We start from the raw sequence: 23,983 nt of genomic DNA, 5'->3' as shown, positions 1-23,983 counted from the left end.
GGGGAGGAGCCGCACCGTGTCGGCAACGTCAAGCTGACACGGTGCGTTTGGGAACCTTGTCCCTTCCCCAGCCCTTCAGCAGCCATTAGGAAGCTGCTGAGGGGCTGGGGGAGGGACAAGGGGTAGAAATGAAAGTCAACAGTGTTTACTTCCGTTTCCTGTCGCAGCACTGTGGGCCACAGAAAATGGCTTGGCGGGCCACATGGTGGCCCGTGGGCCATATGTTGGACAAGCCTGCTCTAGGTCAATATTCAGAATGGTCTTGTGTACTAGTATAACAGACACTACTCTAGAAGGGCATGTGTGACTCAGTGGTCAGCATGTGACAACTCTCTCTGTACCGAGCCCAGAGAGAGATAAGAGTGTTGCAACCCCCAAACGCAGAACCTGCCAGCAGAGATCCATGCTGTCAGCTTGGGAAGCTCCCTGTTTGAACTCTTAGATGCATTTCATGCTAATTATTAAACAATGAAAGCTGTCACCTGTTTTATAGCCAATGTTTCCAGGCACTAATGTAGAACTACCTTTCCCCAAGAAGTAGTCAATGGAGACAATGGGATGTTCGCTTTCATCAGCGAGAGGAAGCAGCAAGCAAAGTCCCTAGATCTATGCCTATTATAATGACTCTTCTAACCCCATTACAAACCACAGATTCTGGCCACTGCTAAGAAGGAAAATTGAAGAAAAAGTAGAGAGTTCTTACTAATACTTTGAGTGCTAATAATTACTCAGAAATGGCTTTGGCTTTTGCCTAGAGATCCTTAGAATTCATCAGAGGCTACTTCCCCACTTTTAGCCCAGGAGGTATAATTTTGTTATAACGCATTTGGGAATGGGCTGGGACTTTCAGTTACTTCTCCATCTGTACACGTCAAGATAAACCCTGCACACACCTTTGCTCTATGCATTGTAGACATAAGTTGTTCTCAGGTACAGCTGTGTAAATCTGTAGAGCTGCATTTGACACCAAATGGATGCATTTAGTATACCAAAGCCTTTAAGAACAGGAACAAAAATGCTATAGGAACTGAGTAAGAACCACCTGCATGACTGGGGAGTCCCAGAACTGGCAGCAATAGCCCAGCTTCTATGAATGTGAGAATATTGGCTGCATCACATAACCAAGAGGAGGGGTTGGTTTTTTGTGTGTACCACTAACAAGGGACTCTTCAGATCAGCCCAAGACTGATTTTCAGGGATTTGGGGTGCCCAGAGCTCAACCTGAGGTAGGAATTTTGAGGTACTCAGTACCTCTGAAAAATCAGGTTTGAGATCCTTGAGACATCAGAATTTTACATTCTCTTGGGGGGGGGGGGGGTTAAACACTGTAGCAGCCAAAAGTTTTCTACTTAACAATTTTAAAACAGAAAATTGAATGATTATCTAAATTATTTTCTCCACAAGAAGCATTTGCTTTTCACATACAATTCTGATGGTCTTTGCTATTAAGAAACTCTGACACCTGCAACTTGAAATATTTTGGTTTAGCAATGCCATCACAGAGCCTCACGGCAATTGAAGTTCAGATGCCTTATGCTCCTCACCATCCTGTCTATGCTGAGCTCCCTATTTGGACTACATCTCCTATGACTGACTTCAGTATGGAGTCTGGGACTCCACATGGTGCACCACTTCCCTCCTCTAACACAACATGGTACATATTAGGAGACAGAGGTTCAATCTGGCAATACAAGAGCATGGGAGCTGGAGGCACCTGAATTACAGCTTCTATGAAGCAGCATTTAAAAAAAATTGGGGGTGAGGACATAGATTTTTTTTTTTTTAATGTTACTGAAATTCAAAATTTTCTGTGGAAAATTTAGATGCAAATTATTCCCTCATTTTAGCTGAAATTTTCCCTGAAACTTCAACCTATCCATGTTTGCCCAAATTTAAATCCAGAGCTAATTTTCTTGTTTCCAGCCTTTCTTTTATTGCGCAAAATCTTTACAGAGCTAGTTTGCACCTGTTTTAACTCCCCTATGACCCAGCATTCAATTTAGGATGACCATTTGGCTCCTAACCTCCAAGATGCATCTGGGGTACTATTTGGCCCACATTGCTCATAATCTCATTGGCTACAAGGCTGGTTTCTTCTGATTGATGAGACATCACATAGGAAGAATTGAAGACAGGATGCTGACATTTTTCATCTGATATAGTTTGAATCTCAGGAACACTTTTGAGAGGCAACTCTATTTTGTTCAATTTTTTTCCTGTTTGTTACTCTGTTTCTATTTTAAGGATCTGGTAAATCACATTTTCAGAAAAGGACTATTACTATTGATTTTAAGTGACTTAGTATTTCGCCTTCTGACTTGGTATTCTTGAAAAGGTCCAGATTTTCAAAAAGCTGAATTTTTACACAAGGGGGACATCTACACATGCATTTAAGCACGGCTACATTTAATGTGCATTGAGCAATTTTTGGCAGGTGTCTACACGTGCATGGACTCAGCACTATAGTTGGTGTTATAGGATGATCCTGTTTGAATTTAATCTCCATCACTTATTTTAGTCCCAGATTGAGATTACTTTTATTAGTTTATTTATCACTGGCAAACATAGCAACATTTGCCAATTCTAAGAATATTAGTGTTACACATCCAGAAATCCTGATGTTGAGCACTGTCTGTCTTCGAAAGCTAGAAATATCTGGGAAAAGGAAAAAACCTACTAAAAAAGAAGCTGAACATGTACTGTGATTTACAATTAAGTATCCTTACTGCAAGACTGCTACAATCCTTTAAAACAAAGATGTTGAAGTGCTACCATGCATTTCCAATAAATGATAACAATGTAAATATTTTCTGGGTGAATTTAAATTACACTGTAAATGAGATTCTGAATTTAACAATCATTTGCTGCATTGTTTTTACAAACAACTGGCAGACTACATGAATAGATACATTCTGTACATAAATTTGCAGCTGGAGATTCCAACATCTTTCAGAAAATTCACAAGCCATGCAGATAACTGTGCACCAAAAACCTTGGGCATCAACAGGTCTTGCAGCTCTGAAGGACAACTTTGGGGAAATGATAGGTTCTGACAAAACTAGACATTTGTACAGTGTGTATTCACAGTAACAGCTGCCAGCTTGGCTGTCTACAATAAACATTTATTGCTACTCCAGAAGCCTGGCAAAACCAACACAGCTCAGAGAAGGACCTAGATTCTCTTCTGGCTCATACAGCTTCAGCAGGCTTCTAACTTAAGTCCTGACAGAAAACCTTCACTATAGGTAATGCATGAAGCCAGAAAGACTCCAGCTTAACTCAGATCAGTCATTTATAAAACTGACCCCACTGGATAGGAAATCACTGAGTGATAGTAAACAGAGTCCCATTGTGCCATGTTAAACAGTCATTTTTTGAAACACAGCCATGCTTGAATGAAGCAGTTTCTTTGGAAATGATCCTTACACCTACCTTTCTTAAAGGCTTTAATTTGGTCTCCATGATGAACTCGTACTTGCAGAGTTCACAGCATCGGGTGTCAGAACTCTTGATCCATTGCTGCAGGCAGGCTTGGTGCACAAAATGAAGACTTCCTGTGCAGTGACAGGGGGTTATCAAGGGACTCTCGTCATCTCCTTCACAGTGACATATCCTGTATCAGAAGCAATGCAGCTCATTAGAAGGAGACAGAGAAGATGGAGAAGCTGAGGTGCCATAGAAGAGGCAGGAATAATGCGTGATGACAAATGGTCACCCATTGAGGATCCCAAAAGACAAATATTTCATAAAAGAATATATCCATCAGCTAAAAACATAAAATACCACATAAATAATGGTGCACAGGCACTGCTAACCACAGCTCTATAGCAGACGCACAAGGTCTGAAAAAAAACTGATAACAAAAAAGAGAAAGAGGAGGGTAAGAAATTACAACATGGCATCTCATCTACTAGAACAACAGTACTTTACTGAAAGTGGCATTTAAGCGGTATGGATGACACTTCCCAAAACAGGTCGTGTGTGGAGAGATGCGAGGCTAATTGGAACTTGCAATTAAAACAAGTCTACAGTAAAGCTGGAATTTAAACCTCCAGAGCTGTACAGAGACACCTTAAACCACTCTGCCACCACACCCTATAAGAGGATGAGGGCTGTGATAACAGACGTTACACTTAGTGCTCCCCACTTGCCAACTCACCAATCCTGGCAGAGTCATGGACTCTCCCCACTAAGAAAGGTTCAGGGCTGGAGGGCTGCCTCTGGGTGCCTCAGATGTAATTAAGCTTCTTCAGCTTCACCGTTCGTTTAGATCATACAGCTGTAGTTGGTCCCTAAGCCATGGATGTGTGTCAAGGCCACAATCTGGCCTATTACTACCACTGGGATGTTTTATCACACTTTTTACTTAAAGCCACCAGGTATAAATATATCTGTGAAAATGAATGGAAATATCTTAAAGAATCATAACTAAATTGACCCCCCCAAGCTGAGGAAGCAACGCTTAAATGGCCATCCTTGCAACAACAGTCAGCAAAGCACATTATTGCTCTTTAAGCTAAAAAATTGTTCAATTTTCCCTTTAATATGTGTAGCTTATTCTCTCAGATATTCTTGGCTTTGGCACCAATAAAACCGTGTTGGAACACAGAGCTGAGAAACGAAATCACTTTGGGGTGCAAAGAATTCATTGACTCAAAAAGGAAGCCTCTGCTTTGCAGACAGATATTATAATGTATGGGGAAAGCTGTGGGCCTCAAACTGCACATATTAAAGGAAGGTGACAGAAGTCAGAGAAAGCAGACCAGGCCCCCGCAAACGTGCGAGGTTTCAGAGGAAGGCGGTTCTCTGTAAACCAACCTGCAGGTATCCCCTGATGCTGACACAGGGGAGAGAGGGGGGAATTTTTCTGATAGAGGGGAAGGGCAGTCTAGGTCACTGTCCTTCTCAGCTGAGCAGAGCGGTGCCCGCAGCTCTTTCATCTTCAGCTTCACAGAAGCACTGTCCTCAAACACATCATCATCTCCCATGTCATCGGAGCCAAAGCCTGTGCTTTCCACCAGCATGCTGGAAGATTTCTCTGCGTGAACATGGCTTGGATAGCTCTCCAGTTCATGGAACTTATGCAGGCTGCTGGCACTTGCAGTGTGGGAAAAGGAGAAAAGATAACGCAGCAGCTTTTTGCTTCTTGATATCTCATGGTCCACCCTGTCCTCCAGGAGAGGAATGTGTACCATGCTTTCGTTCTCTGCTCCTCCTGATGCACTCGAGCCATTGGAAAAAGAAGGGATATAGGAGTGTTTGGAACTGTTAAAAGAAAGAGGCCCAAGATTGAGTAATTTCTTCTCTTTCAAGTGAAATCTGTTAATCCTTGAACACTGCTCCTGAGCTGGTGTCAATTTGCCTTCTGAGCATGTTCGCTCCATGTAGTTAAAGCCCGCAACGGTGCTTTGTGCCCTCTGGTCAACGTCATTGAGGGACTTGGAGAATTTCAGAGAGTGGGTGGAGCTTGCATTGTTGGCAGCCTGGACTGGTTGCACCCAATCCTGCCCATGGGAATTTCTCTTTGATGCCTGTAACGTGTCTTGACAGATTACTGTCACAGTGACCCCTTGTGTCAGAGAATTCTGGCAGTTAGGATTTTTCAAGACAACAGCAGACTGCACTGGACTGTGATGACAACATTCAGAAAACACTGCACTGGAACTGCATGCAGAACAGTGGAATAAAAGCACAGAAAGTAAAAACAATTACAAAAGAGAACATGGATAATTAAAGCGAAGAAATGAGAATTATGGCTACAGTAGGGATGGTAAATACAGTGAGCAAAACAGTAAGTGGGATCCAACAGAGCAGTGTTAGACAGCAATCAAGTCAAACAAACAGGACATTAGGATCAGAACCCCATGTTGCTCACTTCCCAGGGTACATGCTTTCTAGTTAATTGGTCCTTGTTGGAGCCTCATTGTTGCCCTACACACAACTCACTTTACCTGCAGATGTCCTGATTGGATGGTGTAACAGATGTCCGAGGGAAGCTATGAGGAGCAGAAACAGAGGTTGGACTGCCAGCCTGCAATGAGAAATCACAGGTTAGCTTTCAAATTGTTTGTTTTTACATACCATCAACCTTCAGCATTAACACAGTACACTGAAGTTAGTTACTGCACCAGATCCAGTGGTCTCAGGTTAGCTGTAAGTGTGGGAGGCTTTATTGCTGACTGTCAGAGAGCTTAGCATGAATAATGAACATGTACTGCCACAAAGTAGTAATTTGTATACATGGAGCATTGCTCTTAACATCAAAATGCAATGATTTCTGGGGTAGGATCTACTAGCTTGTAAACACTGCACAAAACAGGAACTGTTATACCCAATCAAAGGAAAAATTAGATGTGGAGAGAGAATATGTATTCGGGTAGAAATTAGCACACAGAAGCTACCACTTCTACTTTTAAGAAAAACACAGAGGGACTTTTAACAACAAGATATCAGGGTATTGGTTTTCCAGCAGGCAGGACTATCAAGAATTCAGTATCACAAACACAATTTGGGGGCCTATTTTTAGTACCAGCACCTGGAAATAGCCCTAACTGCTAATAAGACTGCCCCTGAAGGGGACTCTATATTTTGAAGTCCTATACTGTGGACTTATAGGGTGTCTATACACATGTTTCAGGAGTGGGAGGGGAGGACCTTAGAGTGGCTCCAAGAGTTGCTGTAATTAAAGCACCTGGAGTGTCTCATGTATCAGCATCCCCAGACTGGAAAATGGCAGTGGGGGTACTTTAACAAAAGCTTGTCAAATGAGCTTTAGTTAAAGTACCCCCATCGCCATTTTTCAGGATGAGGACGCTGATACATAAGACACTGGAGTCTGCTGGAGTGTGGTAGTTATCACGCTAAAGCAGACTCAATTAATCAAGTTCGCTCCAACCAGGGTCGGTGAGTAGGGGGTACACGCAGGTGCAAGTGCACCCCCCCGAGCATGGCGGTGCACCCCCTAAAAAAAGGCACTGCCAACACCGCTGGCAGCATCTGTGGGCTAGTCCGCGATCTGCACCAGCTGCCACCACCACTGCTGGTGGTGGCTGCAGGTGGTGGCCAACCCCTGGTCAATGCTCACCACCCTCCCCACTGCCACCGACTATGCCCCCCTGCCTATCTAAGTACAGACAAATCCTAGTGATGTTTAGTTTTTGAGACCCAAGAAGATCACAGCCTGAAATGAAACAATGAAACAAATTCTGCTGGCCCATGTGAAAAATACATAGCATCATTTTGGGCTGAAATTAACAAAGAAAACTTTAGGCGAAATTTCAGGAAAACTGATGGATTAGATTGCACAATAATCAGTAAGGGGAAAATGGCAGAAGTTCCAACCGTTCACACATTTAAATTGGGTAAAATAGCAAGAGCAAGGCAATCTTGCCCTGCTGGTAGGACTAGCTAGATCCTGTGGTTTATTTTTATTGGAAGTTTCCAGCCATCCTAAAGTTTTCTGAGAGACAGAAGCTGGTTAACTCTCTGTAAATGGGTAATCTTCAGGACTGGCTCCGTGTGTTTTACAATTTTACACCTAGGTGCAGAATCAGATCTCACCATTTAAACATAAAACTGTTTTCCAGCCCACCTGGTTGCAAAGCAAAGCTTGAAATATGGACAGAGAATAGGCAGTGAAATGTCAGCCTGATCCTGAAGACAGCCTGAAGCAAGAGCTCTAATTGGTGTGAAATCCCCCATCCACTTTCCTGGGTTACTCTGAAACCTAATGATGACCATTTAACAATTATTATTTAACAATAATGCCTTCACTATTTAACTTTTCAGGAGACATGTCCAGCTAATGTGCTGGCCCCACCATCCTAAACTGACTCAGGGCTCCTTCTGCTGCCAAAATTACAGGCTTCCCAATGGCAACTTTTATCATTCAGTTCTCTGTTTCCAATACAAAGCGCCTTGGGACATAAAAACTGGAACAGCATCAAATAAGTGTGATTTTCTACCAAAATAAAGATTATGTTACTGCGTGCATGATTCCATTCTGTATCTAAAGCCTTCAAAGCCCTGATGGCATGTTCAAGCAAAGCTGCTCCAGAGATCAGGAATCTGGCTGCTAGAGGCCAGATCTACATAACAGGTTTGCTCTCTCTTGGAGGCAAAACCCCTTCCTCCTGCTAGGAGAACAATGCCAGCTCTGCAAGCAACAGAAGGCTTCTGCCACCACAGAGAAGCTTCCCGAAAGTGCATAAAAATATGCCAACATTTTCTGCTAGCAGCTGTGGCCCCTAGAACAGCTGGTGCCTCTTAGGGTGCACTGCGGCACAGCTGCTGTAGTGGAGCTGCCATAACCTGTGAGAGGGGAGATGTGCTCTGGCAGGTTCCCTGTGGGGACAAAAGGCTTGTAATGCTGAGAAGCCTAAAAATAATTTCTGCTTGCCACAGAGCATGCACCACACAGTGCTTATGGGACGAGGATGAATTTACTGCAGGACACAGGAATTTAAAATTAAATGACCATTTAAGACAGAAGCAACAGAAGACTACAAAGATGTTTGAATAATCTTAAGTATGTAACAAACCAACTGCAACTTGAATGATCAGTTGCCATCAATCATGTATTTTATGCCATGCAGCCAATGAGCTGCTGATACAGCTAAGTGATAATGTGCATACACTGAGGTGCGTTCAGGACAGTGCCAGCTGTTAGTATAACGCCCTTTTTTTGCCTGTTTCACAGCCATGTTACCACTTAAAAGAAAGTTTCTCTCTGCCGTGAAATGAGCCAATCTCTTTAAGTACATTTCAGGAATGATTATGGCTGTTTCTCTAACCACTTCTTTTTCTATGCCTGTCTGCTATAATTATGCAAATGCACATTAGTTTCTCTTTAAAATTACACTATATTTAAAAGCATATTTAGCAATTTCTTAAAAACAAAATGCTAACCCAACAGCATGGAAGGGTGCACTTTGCCATGGAAATGTTCATGAGCGTGTTGCCATCAGAACTAGAGAAACTGATTCAAGAAATAAACACCCTTCTGCCTTTCCGTTATGCTAAGGGATGACAAGGTCCAATGGTCACAAACTCCTCCAAGACCATTTTAGGCTAGGCATACGGAAAAACTTCCTTATTGTCTGAGCCCCCAAGGCCAGGAATAGACTCCTTCCAGAGGTGGCACAAGCACCTACTCTGGACTCTTTTAAGAAACATTTGGACGCTTATCTTGCTGAGATCCTTTGACCCTAGCTGACTTCCTGCCTCTGGGGCAGGGGGCTGGACTCGATCTTCCGGGGTCCCTTCCAGCCCTAACGTCTATGAAATCTATGAAATTTCCTCTTGTTACTTCCAAAGAAAACAAAATCAAAACAAAACAAAAATCAGTGAATATATGACACTATTATCTACAATAGCAGAGAAGTAGACTTAATGAAATAGGAGGACCCTTCCAGTCTTATGTTCCTGCGCTTGCTGCTTTCTTGACCTCATCAACCTAGCACCAGTCTGGCTGCTCAGGAGAGTAAAGGATTTGGATGAGTGCTGTGGGAAGCCAACCCTTCCAACTACTTTTGAAGGTAGAGTTGATGCATCAGGATTTGATTAGCCATCCATAGGCATACCACAAACCATGAACACCATCTGACTCCAGCCTAAGGAGGCCCCAGGACCAAGAACTGCTCCACAACTTGTTGCCATGCAGTTGTAACAAGAGACCCTTGTATAAAGGGTACTAGACCTTGTATAAAGGGTATCAAGATGAACAGTGATCACTTAGTCCCAGGGAACTTTTAGAATAGAGCCCCAGAAATGCCAGGTTGAAAGGCATAGTATCTTGCAAGAGAGATCTTTATCACACAGCTCACACTGTATGTACAGAAACTTTTCATAAAGAACTAACTACTTTCAATAACGAGGTAAAATGCTTTGATCACCTATGTTCTTATTCTGCCACCCCAGAAACTCCATGGTAGCCCAGTCCTCAGACTGCCTCTAGAGATGCCACACTTCCTGTACATATTTCCAGGAAAGCTTATTTTCTGGCACAGAAGGCAGATAGAAGGGACTTCAGGAGATCACATAGTTCAATGTCTAGATTGCCTAAATTTGTTTGGGAAAATCTCCCATGAAGCAGATTCCATAACCTCCACAGGGAGCTTGTTTCAGTGTTTTACTACAAAACAGGTCAGAAACATTTCCTAATAGCCTATTCAAATATTTTTTGCTGTACATTAAGCCAATATTCTAGTACTTCTTCCAATGCTCACAGCAGTGATTCTCAACCAGGGTGGTGAGGGATTCTTTCAGGGGTGCCAGACAATGTTAACACTGGTAAGTGTGCAAATGTGATTCACAAAATAAACCCAGAGATTTCAAAACGAATCCATGGTGTTGGAAATATTCTGATTTGCTGTGGTCTTTTTGAATTCTTTGACACAGAAAACTCTTCTGGAGTCAAAAAGCAAGTGAAGATTAAGAGCTAGCATTTTCTAAGGAGTGCCTCGAGTCCAACAACAGGTGCTTTGAGTTTAACAAGGAGAATCACTGCTTCATGGGGAAGGATTAATTGCTTTCCTCTTTAAACCAGCTTTTTACATTTTGGAAGACTTAACATGATTTTCTCTTTTCTAGACTGAGCAAATCCAACTTCTTTTTCATACACACCTCTTCCTCATTGGTCAGGATTTCCAAACTTAATATTACTCTCTCAAGTTTGTCTACATCTTTCTCAGTGTTGTGACCAAAACTGAACAAATACACCAGCTGTAGCACTACCAGCAGCGAATAATGCAGAATAAACACATCCAGGCATGTCTACACATGGGCATTTAATGTGCATTAGCCTGATTTAAAGCAAATTAAGGGCGTGCATCTACATGTATGCACACTTAATGAGCCTTAAAACTGGCACATTTAGGCTAATCCTGCCTAAATTTGATACCTGCATGAAGCAAGTATTAAATTTAGGCACAGATAGTTAAAATGCATTAGTGCACGTATAGGCACGTTAACATGCATTAACACAGGGACTTTAGTGCTGGGTCTGCCTAGCCACTAGGGGGCTGGCCAGAGCCCAGCCACAGGGCTCCTAGCTGGCTGCCTCTCCTCCTGCAGGCCTGGGCTGCTCTCTAAATGTAGCACTTTGCACTTGGCTTTGCTCAACTTCATCTTGTTGATTTTGGACTCTCCCCACTTCCTCCGTGGCATTCTGCATTCTGGTTCTGTCCTCTAAAGTGCTTGCTACCTCTGTCAGTGTAGTGTCACCCACAAAGCTTATAACTGTACTTTGTATTCCATCCTCCAAGTCATTAAGGCTAGGGACAGAAGTTACACATAAACCGGTATAAGTGATTGGAAACCAGTTCAGAACTCTAACACAACAGAAGATCAGTGCACATAAACTGCTTTCAAGATGCATCTGGATGGATGTAGTATCAGACTTAACTGATTTAGGTTAAATCAGTTTATTGAGCTTCTGTCCCAGATCCCCTCCAGAATGAAGTTTATTCACAGTCCCCCAGTGTGCCAGGATGTTTTGTACCTCCCCCACAGCCTCCCCCCCAGGTGAGCAGGCTAGCTTTGGCCCACAGCTGTCTACTCCAGTGGAGCAAGAAGGCGTGTTCTAGCATCCCCCCATTCCTCTGCCCCCCGTTTCTGGCCTGGGCTGCTGCAGGCATGCGGCTACATTTCCAGAATCAAAAGTGAATGTCTGTTCAACTTGCTTCACTTAGGCTAACCTGCAAAGACTGAATTTATTCAGCCTCAGACTTTTTGACAGTCTGTATTTAGCCACAGGTTTGGATACACATACATTAGGAGCTGCTTAATAAAGGGTGGAGAGGAGCAGGACTCTTGCTGTGAATGGCATAGCTGCTGTTATGCACAGCAACAGTTAGGTGTGGGCAAGCTAGGCACCATACAAATGAAGGAGATCTGCTCCAACTTTAGTACCGCTTCATTCAGGGTTAAGGTTGGAACGGTTTTTTCTACATTTGTACCATTCCCAGCCGGTTCACACTTGTAAGAATGTAACAGCTACTGCTCTTTTGAAACATCCCTCCCCCTCTTTGAAACTGCTCTAAAATGTATGTATGCCAATACCATAAAGAAAACAGTGAATATAAGCAGACAGACCCAAGACAAAGCCCTGTAGGACCTCACTTGAAATGCCCCCTCAGTCTGACAGTGAACCGTTTGAGAACAAATTTTCGGCCAGTTGTGCAGCCACTTTATATTGATTACAGCTAGACCAGATTTTCTCAGCTTGCTTATAAGAAGGACAAGTGAGAAAGTGTCAAGAACTTTAGGAAAAATCAATATACATCACCTCTAGTGCCTCCCCTTTATACGCTAGGCTAGTTAACCTGGCAAAGAAGGATGTCAGATGGGTACAATACAACCTGCTCTTGACAAACCCAACATCTTATCTTCCATTATCATCAACTGCATCATCACTTATAGCTTAGGGGCGTCAAAGTCATCCAACCCCATGGACCAGATGAAGGGCATAGGACTGGGTTGCAAGCCGGATTAAGCCACAGAATGGCCTTGCGTGCAGTGTGCAATTTACAGAAGTGGTCCAGGGCACGGGCTGTATATGGTGCCCAGAGCTGGTCTGTGGGCCCAAACCAGACAAACCCCCAATGAAAGTAAAGGGCCAGTTTGGGGCACCCCTGGCTCATGGGGCTGGGCTGGCCTGGTGTGCTGGATCCAGCATGTGTAGCAGGTCTGTGGACCCAAATCTGGACCAGACTGGGATCCAGCATGCAGGGCTGGTCCAGCATGGGTGCCACATGCAGCACACACCCCAGACTGCCTCCACACACTGCACACAGTACACACCAGCTCCAGCCTCTACACCATGTGCATTATGTGCCAGATGGGCTCTGCATGCCACATGCAGTGCACAGGGCTGGGGTTGGGGCTGGAGCTTGGGCTGGGGCATGCTTCTTGCAATGCGCTGGTCCAAGACCCCCAGTACTCCATGCTGGATCCAACCTGCAGGCTCCCCTGCTCTAGAAAGTTAGAGATGAATTGTTTAATGTGGTCCAGAATCTGTCCAGGAATTAAAGTTAGTCTGACTGGTCTATAATTTCCTAGGTCCTCCTTTCTGAAAAGTATGCACTATGTTTGTTCTTCTCTATGTTTGTTCCCTGTCTTCTACAAGCACTTGATGATAATGGCCAATGGTTTAGAGATTGCATCAATTAGTACGTTAAGTACTCCAGGGTGAATTTCTTCAGAATTTGCTGACTTGTATACATCTGCCTTATCTAAATATTCTGTAACCTGTTCTACTCCCATTCTGAATTAGGCTCCTATCAATTTGCCCTAATTATTTTGTTAAGCACCTGCTGTGGATAGGGGATATCTCTTTCTTCTACTATGGAACAGCATTAATACAGTTTGGCTGCCACTCTACTCCCCAGAGAAAGCTGCTTTTCAGTAGCACTGGTGGTAAGGCACTAGGGCAACATATAATAATATTAATAAGCATAAAAGGCCTCAAAACACAGATTAGCATTGGAAAGGCTGGCCTTAATCCAAGTCCAGAAGCACAAATGGTAAACTTGATGCCAACAAAGCAATGCTCAAAGCGACTATGAAAACCAGGATTGGACAGGAAGAGTTCAGAGAATTCTCTCACACAGCAGCTTAGCTGAATTACAATGGAGACAGACAAAACTTGCTGATCTGGCCCTACACAGCAGGACTCAAAATTGTGCACAGTCATAGGACTGCAGGGAGTATAAATTTATTCTGAATGAGATACAAACCCTGCTGAAAATCAGCACGTGACCAAGAAATCAAAGGTTGTACTGTAATACATATTCATATACAACCCTAAGGATATGGACAGATGACTAAATTAGATAGAATTAAGTTGCTCTGGTTTAAATTTCCACTTACCTCAAAATAGGAACAGATTTGTCTGTTACTACAGAACAACAGACGTGTGCTTTTAACTCTGTAAATTGTCCATCCACACCTTAATTTACTCATTTTTAGTGCTGCTTTTTTCCACCTTAAGGAAATCTTGTTTCATTCCTTAAATCACTTCCCTAAATGCTATTCCACCTGAATACTCAAGGGAAAAATCCATTCATTTTTCTTATGCAAAACTACAACAGAATATGGAGAAAACTCTACCGACTATCAGTGTACTATACCTGGCAGCCATGGGAGCAAAAAAATGTTGCAATATTAAACTTTTCAAAAAGAAGCCATTCTAATCCAATAAAAACCCAGAGAACCTGCAAGTACATTTTCTTTTTTTGTGCCTTTTAGAGCTCAGTCAGATCTAAACAGATTGTCAGTAGACTTGGGAAAGGCACATCTGTTACTCAGAAACAATGGTTCTGTCAAATTTCAATCTTTAAAACACTACACCTATTTATGAACACTTGCCAAATTCTTTTTCACAAAGAAAAAGGTCTTTCCCCCCTCCCCCATTCTTCCTTCTCAAAACCAGTAGATCTGATGGTTCTCAAACTTCTCCCAAAACACAAGATAAACCAAAACTAAAATTTAATCTCTGAAAGTGACTGGCCCTAAAATTTTTCAACAACCTGAAGGATGAAAATCTGAGGATGTTATAATAAACCAGGGGTGGGCAATTATTTTGGGTGGAGGGCTGCTTACTGAGTTTTGGCAAGCCATCGAGAACCGCATGACAGGCAGCCAGGGGCAGATAAATATTAATTTTCTTAATTTTAGGGGGCCCCGTGGGCTGGATAGAATGGCCTGGCGGGCCGCATCTGGCCCCCGGGCCACATTCTGCCCACCCCTGTAATAAACTGTAATAAAGTCCCAAGAAAATAAATGCTTAGCAAACAATAACATTGTAGCTGCTCCTGTGAACAACAGGTTTCATGTCTGTGCAGGAAGTCTCTAAGTAGTAGTATTAATTCAAATATCAATGTGCAATAAGACTAGTAATGTTTTTAAAGCATTTTGACCTACATAGTTTTTTATCAATGGACTAATTCTGCCCTCACACTCCAGATTCACATATAGCAATTCAATTGACTTGTGTGCTTTCGCTCCTGATGAATGCTGGTAAATGTAAGGGAAGAATCAAGTGCACAACTCCTAGAACAAATGCTGGAAACCACACTGTACTAAATTGCCTCATATAATCATAGCTGTTTCCTATAATAGCTCAGAACAAAGGTCAGTACTTGGTTAATAGTGTATATTGACATTCCAATCTATTGCAATTCAGCGAGATCAGAACGTGTTCTTCTATACTGTTGTTCAGATAATCACAGTGATTTTGAAGATGATAATCCTTCACAGAGAGGTAGTTAGCCATGTTAGTCTGAAGTCAGGCAGAAGGCAGGCTACATTTCCACCTTATAAACTAACTGAATCCAAGATATAAGCTTTTGGGAGCTCAAACTCATTTCAAATGCTGTGAAAGAATATGCATAAAGCAGAATATAAAATGGAGACAGTGATTTCACACACTGCTCTATGCACACCACTTCACAGCATCTGATTAAATGAGTTTGAGTTTATGAAAGCTTATACTATATCTGATTCATTTAGCCTACAAGGTACAAAGCTACTCTTTCTAATCCAGCGTAGCACATAGTTAGCATCAGGTTCATCATTAAAAAAGATGATTGTAGTAGTCTTTCAGTCTAATTCTTCTATCTCCTGTGGCCAGTCTGATCTGCGAATGACTCAACTCAGCACATTTTTTCAAGCTGCCTGCAATCAAGTGCTGGATATTCCATACCCCAAAAACCCAGATGCACAAATCGCACTGTAAGCAACAGAGAATCAGCTAATACTGAGGAATATATTTAACTACTTAATCATTTGAGAGAAAGACTGTCTTCAGTTACCATTGTCCCACTTTAGGCTGCACTTTAATACTCTCTATAATTATTAGCAACAAAGAACAGGCTTGTCACATTCAAACAAAATTACATTATTCACTGAAGGCAAAAAAATACATAACAAAGCCAGCTCAAGAAAAAATTCTCCATTGATTAAAAGCCAGGCAGGAATCAAGTGAAGGGTTTCCTCATGTTCCTCAGTATTGCCGCATGACACTGTAATCTAAGGTGCACATCTTTAATGGTTTGTATTATAGAATCAGCTATGGGCCTTGATTAAAACTGGGTCACAAATGTGTTAGGTGCTGCACATTAATAGTAAGAGACCCACCACACTCCGAGGCTTTTACAATCTAAGTAGAAAAGTCAGATAGAAAAAAAAGACACTTCCTTTTCCTCTGACTAAATAGCTGAGGAATTATGGCAGAGACAGATTAAGTTGCACACAAAAAAAAAATTATCACAGTGTAAGGATCAAACTTTAAGCTCCTGAATTCCAGCCATATGCCTTATTCACAAAACTCCTTCCTCTGGTTTTGTTATGATGCACCTATTTTGTACAGTATTGCATCACTGGCACAAAAATCTAAAAATGGTCTAACCAGACCTTGGAATCACCCTAGTCCAAGGCACCTCTTGTGGCATAGAGCTGCCCTGGAAAATAGCACTTTTCCCCTTCCCTGCTCCGGTAGCAAGGGGGGAAAAAAAAGGTGGGGCGGAGGGGGAGGACAGCAGAGTTTTCTTGCATCCAGATAATCTAAGCCAGGGGCATCACCCTCACTATCTCTACCAGAACTGGATCTAGAACGTGGAGTTCCACACAGGCTGGAACCAGACATGGCAACAGGGCAACCAGCAGCAGTTAGTGCAGCCGTCGCTCACCTCTGCCATCACATTCCCAGCCCTTCTACAACACCCAGCGCCACACAATATGGCTGAATGGGCCAGATATTATCCATGGTTTGTAAATGTGACATCCCTAATCTAAGCTGCCTACCCACATTTTGCTCAGTCTCTGCTTCTTCCCAAGCTGATTTGTATGCAGCCCACCTACAACCAAAGAGCTATCCTGTTACCTTTTAACAACACAACAACCATCCTGCACTGTTCTACTTCTCAACCTTAGTTGCTCAATTCTGTGGGTTCTTAATGGTCAGAATTCGTAGTGTAGCCAATAGCAATCAGGACTTGTAATAGAGATTATATCTTTTATTAGACCAACACGATTTTTGCAAAAAAAGTTCTTTAATTGCAAGCTTTTGGGCACAACATATGTTTTGTCTTCAGATTTCAGGAAAGTCAATATATTTATAAATGTAACAATTAGCAATTTCAACTCAGTCCTAAGTACTCTTTAAATGTACAGAAACTCATGAGTAAGGAAGGTTTATGTTTAGCCTGAGGGATACATCAATCAGCTATTTGAAGACATTGCAGAACACACAATATTGCTTGACTCAGTCTAGTGCTACTGGTCCCTTGCCTTTCCAAATGTCAAAAATACTCACGTTCTTAGTTAAACACTGCAAATATACACATACATTGGCTCAGAGACCTCAATGCACAAGTGACATACAAGCCCAGCACAACAGTTTCTAGAACAGGGACAGTCTTTTTTTCCTGAGAGACATAGGAGCATAGGAAAGTAGGCCTGGAAGAGATCTTATAGAGTAATCTCATCCAGCCCCCTGCTCAAGGTAGGATCATCCCTAATTAAACCATCTCAGCTAAACATCTGCCCAACCTGCTCTTGGGAAATTTCCCAAAATAGAGATTCCACAATTCTAAGGTAGCTTGCCTGGCCATCCTCATAGTCAGAAAGTTTCTCCTACTTTCCAACCTAAATTTCTCTTCCTGTAGCTTGAGACCACCATTTTTAGCCCTGTACACTACAGCCACAGAGGAAAACCCCATCTTCATCCTTTCATAATCTCCCTTCATGTATCTGAAAACTTATCAAATCTCCCCTCAAGTCTTTTCTTCTCTGGAGTGAATAAGCCTAGCTCTTTCACCCTTTTCTCGTGTCTTGCTTCCCAAGCCCCTAATCATTTCTGTTGCTCTGTGCTGTAGTCTTTCCAATTTGTTCACATATTTCTTGAAGTGTAGGGACCAAAACTGGACACAGTACTCCAAGTGAGTACTCTCCAGTACCGAACACAGTGGGAAATCACTTCATTTGATTTGCAACAGACACTCCTGTTAATACAACTGAGGATGCTGCTAGTTTGTTGTTTGGGTTTTTCTGTGTGTATTTTGGGGGGAGGGGGGGTTGGGGGCAGAGGGATTGCAACAAGATCACGCTGTTGGCTCAAACTCAGAGGTATACTGTAACCCTGAAATCCTTCACTACTGCAATTTAGCCAGTCATTCCCCAGTCTGTATTTCTGCATTCGGTTCCAAATGGAGAACTTTTCCATGTTGACCTTCATCTGGTTGACTGCAGACCATTTCTCCAGTCTATCCAGGTAATTCTGGATCCTTAGGCCTGACCTCCAAAGTGTCTGCAACTCCACCGAGCTTGGTGTCACCCACAAATTTGCTAAACATGCACTTAATCTCATCATCCAAATCATTACTGAAAGGTATGGATACTTGATCCAAGACAGGCCCCTGGTGAGCCCTGCTTGATACCTCATCCCAACTAGACATGGAACCACTAATAACTAATCACTTAGCATGACAATCCAACCAATATGCATCCACATTACAGTACTTTCATCTACTCTGTATTTTCTTAGGTTGTCAGTGAAAATGTCTTAGGAGACCATGTCAAAAGCCTTGCTAAAGTCAAGGTATATCACATCCACTGCTCTGCCCCCATCCACAGAGCCGATCACTTTAATCATAGTCTATACTGTGCCTAGCAAAACAGGGTCCTGATCCCCAAATGGTGCAATGTGTATGTAATAATTGCTGTTTCTGGTATAGTTTGGCCCATCACTTGGGGTGGTCAAAATAATACAGGTGGTTTCCAAATGGACACTGACAGGCGCAGGCACTGAAGCTGTTTTCTGAGGCTCAGACAGCAGAGCAACAAGATCAAAGAGTAATAATTTATGGTGCAATTCTTTAAACCTTTACTCACTGCCACAGATCATTTTGACTACAGTAGAAAACAGTTTCCCTTGTGTATTAACTAAGAGTCTGTGCCAGAAATTAAATGTATTGCTGAGGCAGGGAATAACAATGAAAACAGAACACCATGGCAGAATGGTTTGAATAAGCCAGTCTCATTGTCAGAGAAAAATGGTGTCCCCTAAGTTGGATCCCAAAAAACACTGCAATCGGAGCATCATGGATTTTCAGTCTTACCAAGGAAGCAGAGTTGAAGGAAACACTGTACAGTCATATGTGGAAAAGACAGGTGAAGCTTTCATTGTGTCAGCTTTGATGTGTTCTCCTGGCAATGGCTCAAGTAATAGGTCCTTCTGGAATGGGTTGTTGTAACAGGACCATGCCTCAGAAGGCAGTAGTTTTGGCCCCTGGCAGCCACACTAAATCTGTTTTCTGCTGTGGCTTATCAGGGTCACCTCCCTGATGATCACTAACCTGCCACACCTTTGATATTATAAAATTGGGAGGCTGTTCCACTCCTGGGTGATTCTTTTGCCCCTTAGCCCCATCTCTCTGGATGTCTCCAGAAGCCTCCTGCCTCCTCTTCAGCCATTTCCAGGCCTTGTACCTTGAGCAGCAACGTAAATCAAACCCCAAACACAATCATATGCAGCTGGGGTCCTTTCTCCAAGCTCTCCCCAGGCTTCTACTCAGTTCCAGTAGCTTCTCCTTCCTGAGCCTACTCACAGTTCCCCCAGTCTCCAATGTTATTTCTCTGTTCAGTGCAAGTAGCTCCTTCACCTAGCACAGCCTACTGGTCTGAGACTCCATCCCAGTGAGCCAGGTTTATATAATCCTTTATTCCTTCCCCTCGGGTCACATAAACTGAGATCCTCTGAGCAGGATACAGGTGTTTGCCATTGACTGCTTCAGCAGCTTTCTAGTTCTGTTGCTCAGCCTCACTCTGTCACAGGGGTTGGCCCTGTTACACCTGTCAGGAGAGTATCTCCTACATTTGCACTCTTTTCCATATTGTACAATCCATGTAATCCACAGTTTAAAACTCGCTATATTCCTTGAAACCAAAAATCTAGCTAAAATCAGCTTCCACTCAGATTTCCCAAAAAGAAACTCTCGGAAGGATTCTGGAGGGATCTTAGCAGGATGATATCAGAATATAAAGCATTCAAGAGTGGGTCACCTGTCAAAAATCTCCAAAGGAATAATTCATTATCTCCACAGGATATGGGTAATTCTCTTTGATCTCAATGAAAACTACTTGCACAGTGCAGGCAGATTTTCACCTCTGTCTTTAATTATGGCCTTCAAAACATACTTGGGGGACTGAGGGTATGAGCAGACAAATAAATCATACCATGTTAAAAAGGAGAAACTTACTGTGCATCACACAATCCATGGTAACTGTTCTAGGTGTTCCATCCTATAAGAAATGAAAGCTAAACAATGGGGGAAAAGGCTGTTTCATTAAAGCATAAGCAGCCAGGTGCTCCAGTTTAGTTTTCACTTACAGTGGGACAGGAACAGATATGACACAGCCATGTAGAACAACCAGACCTGTCGTAGGTGCCTCCCTTTTAAACTTAGTATAATATGTTTGTCTGCCCGTGCTCTGAGAACACGAGAGGAAACTCCTTTCTTTTCCTGCTGCTCCCCAACAGTTCTTAATAACTGCACTGACAATGAAGTTAACATGGAAAATCCAAAGCCTGATGCAGAGTACCAGAGAATGGGGGGGATTAGCTGACACATAAGAGTATTATCACACTGTGCTTGAGTAACAGTTTGCATGCCTTGGGGGAAAAAAATGAACATATTTTAATCTTCACATTATAGAATTGTCCATGCTTTCTCTTTGCAATTACTTTCCCAATAGCTTAATAGAAACAGGATTGCTTTAAATAAAATGCTACAACCCTACCACACCCCCACACCCCTCTGCCCCAAGTACCTGGAAATAATACTTTGAGCAGCAGTTCTTTTCAGTAAGACATGGCCTTTTGAGGGAACACAAGAGAACTAAGCTCAGTGATTGAGAAATCTCAACTGTATTTCTGTGGACTAGTGTTCGTTGAATCCATCAAAGCTTTAGGCAACAGTGGACGTGTATATTCATATGCTTTTCTAAATCTGTTCCGAGCTGATGAACAGCCTAAATGGATTTTAAATTTCATAGTGAGCTTAGGCTACCACTTTGCATCTGCACTGGCTGCCATTCAGGGCAAGAATAATTTAATACTCTGCTGTGTGCCTTTGCTCCAAAGATAAAGATGCACAGGCCTTCAGAAAAGACAAAGTATTTACATATCTTAAAAGAGGGCACTTTTGATCTCTGTGCCTTGATCCCATAATTACAATTTTCAAAGACTGCACCTTAAAGGGCTCTAAAACCAGAGTAGGAGAGCATCTTCACTGCCTTGAAATTATCCAATAAGAGCATTCAGAGAACAGACACAGTACACAGATGACCTGAAGATATTTCCATATATTACATCATCCACCTGAGGCTTCAGCAGACACTCTAAAGCTAAACAATACAGCTAATTTGAGGACACCTGTTTACAAACTAGTGTGTTAGTGACCTCATTTAATTATCTCATTAGCAGAATTCCTTTGTTTTATGCCAGAAGCCCTGAATCACCAGCCACGTTTGAACTACTCTGTGTTTATATATATGTTTTAGGAAAAGATATAGTTACGTTTAGAAGCAGATGCTTCCATTAAGTTTAATGTCTTTCCCATGTGACACATATGATAAAAGCACGTACTAATGAAGGGTAGCTTCTAAACAAAGAAGCTGGTTTGGTACAAGCTATAGACCTGTATCTGGCCTGCTTATTTCCACGTCATCCATGAGTAACTCCCTATGGGTCGCTGGGCCCTCTCAGTAATTATTCCTTTTATAATAGTTATATTTAATCTCAGATGTGACTTAACCAGCTGAATGCAGCCTGAAGTGTTATTATTTTTAAATTCGGAACAAAACAAAAAGGTAATCAAGACATGGAAATTCATTTTGGGCCGAGCAGATTCAAACGAATGCTCTGACTTTTATTAAAAACAAAACAAAACTCAAGAAACAAGCAGGCAAACAAACAACAACAAAAGAAAAACAGATGAGGCTGGGTAAGGGCTATGCTCCCTGATGGGTGACTGTGACAGCTGCCCACCTGACACCTGCCTGCGGCAGCACAGACAGCTGGAGCACACATGGGCAAGCCCCAGGGCTATAGTGTAATGTAAGCATGGTTTTTGGCAAATTTGAGAGCGGGCCCAGAGGTTGGAAGAGTTTATGTACAGGTCCAAAGTGGGACTGGAGCCCTCAGGTGCAGTCCAGGAGGTATTCTTCCTCCTGTGCTGTGTGGAGGTAAGGTCTACGCTGCGTTGATCACCAAGTTGTTCTGTGTCGTGGTAATATTCCCTTAGTGTTAGGAGACCAAAAAAAAAAAAAAAAAGGCTTGAGGTCTCCATACAGCTGCACCCTATTGAGTTGTGTAGTGGAGCCAGAAAGTCAGACCTTGGTATAGTACAGTCACCTCAGAAGGGCTGAGTGTGGTTGGATAGGTTGATGATGCTTCTGTGCACTGCAGAGTTGCTGTTGAAGCACGTGAGTTTGCTTGCCCTGTCTTTTGCCTGATAATACTGAGTGTAAGAAGCTAACAGACAGATTTGGAAGCCAAGAAAATAGTAGAAACTTGAGTCACTGTTGTAGACAAGTATAATTGTTTCTGTTCACATGCATATCAACATTTCTGGTGTTGCAATGCACAGCTGATCAGCAGTATTTGCTATTGCAGTTAAAGGGCTACTCTTAATGAAGCGCAGTAACTCCAAGGTCAGAGTTCACTTGGGCAAAAAAACAGAGGACAAGACTACAGCTGTACTCCATTCCCTGTTTTGCTGCGATGGACATCCACCAGAACCTATGTTCAGAAGGACAGTGCTTCTGAAGGTACCTTGATGGGTGAATTCTGACAGCTATTTTTATATAGGGTCATAGACAAAGCTTCAGCTTGCACCTGCTCATCTCTGTGGTAAAACCAGTACAAGTGAGCAGGAATCAGCTGCAAGTTATTTGCCCTGTTAGGTGAACTTGCATACTCTAGGGCTGATCCTTGTACTTCTGTCATCATGGACAACTTGTGTAGAGAGGATGGAAAGCTGTGTCTTTTCTGAGTTGCCTCTACTGCCCACAGGAATTCTAGCTCTTCATGTCAGATTTTGCTAGTCCTTGCGTATCTGGAAGGCCAGGACTGGGATCCTACCATTTCCCTACATACGTTCTGTTTGGAATGGAAGTCCCACAACAGAAGGCAAATTCAAATCTTGTCCTTCTTGTAAGCTGGTGGATTAAAAAAAAACATGTTTTAATAATACTAAATACAAGCTAGAGATATCATGAATGACACACACAAAGATCTGCTGCTGTATCACTGATGTCAACAGGCTGTTCAATTTACTGGAAGCAGGACCAGGCCCTTAATGCACACTATTATGGAGCTCTGTCAATATGACAACATCTGCTGACTTCAACAGAACCCTGAACACCAATAAGACAGTCTGCACTGCACAACTACTCTTACACAGCCAGGAGCTGATCCTAAAAAATATACACACATACACGCAGCATGCACATTTACTTACTAGGGAAAGGGTTTTTAGAGAAGTGTAGTCTGCACTGTACATAGCTGCTCCAAAGGAACAGTTCCCATCTTCCGCCTTATTGCTGCATAATATTCTTAATTATTACAGTTCTCATTTCAATCCAAGCAGCACATCTGAATAAATGCATCCTCCCAGACACAGATTTGAGTGGGACTGCTTAGAAGGAAGTTCAGGCCCATTTCACCATACAGGACTGGTGCTCTAAGGAGTGGCTTTTATGATTGACATCAACAGCAATTTAGGAAGTTCAAAGGTAGCAGTCTTCTTAATCAGCTGCATATTAATTGACTATCGTAGAAACGATAGAAAGCCTTGCATTTACAAAAATTGACAACAGTTCATCATTACAGCAAGCAGTCTCCCTCAGTCATAAAGAAAGTATCTTATACAAGAAATAACTTAGAAGCACACCAAAGGCCTGATTTGCTGCTCTTCCACAT

General features: G+C 42.5%; 1 protein-coding gene across 3 annotated transcripts in view; it reads right to left on the bottom strand.

Moving 5' to 3' along the window:
- MARCH8 (membrane associated ring-CH-type finger 8) overlaps positions 1–23,983 on the bottom strand; it is a 181,172-nt gene that overhangs the window by 9,791 nt on the left and 147,398 nt on the right. For 2 of the 3 annotated variants that reach the window (XM_025208803.1, XM_025208841.1), the window contains exons 4-6: positions 5,952–6,031; positions 4,819–5,664; positions 3,433–3,613 (exon numbers count right to left, since the gene is read on the bottom strand). In XM_025208803.1, coding sequence (XP_025064588.1) covers positions 3,433–3,613; positions 4,819–5,664; positions 5,952–6,031 — 1,107 coding nt within the window. The remainder of the gene's footprint in view (positions 1–3,432; positions 3,614–4,818; positions 5,665–5,951; positions 6,032–23,983) is intronic. The other variant, XM_025208894.1, reaches the window with a different exon arrangement.

The sequence above is a fragment of the Alligator sinensis genome, unplaced genomic scaffold (genome assembly GCF_000455745.1).
Source record: "Alligator sinensis unplaced genomic scaffold, ASM45574v1 scaffold264_1, whole genome shotgun sequence".
NCBI lineage: Eukaryota > Metazoa > Chordata > Crocodylia > Alligatoridae > Alligator > Alligator sinensis.
The sequence above is the reverse complement of the archived record's forward strand: the minus strand, read 5'-3'. Positions and strand labels throughout refer to the sequence as shown.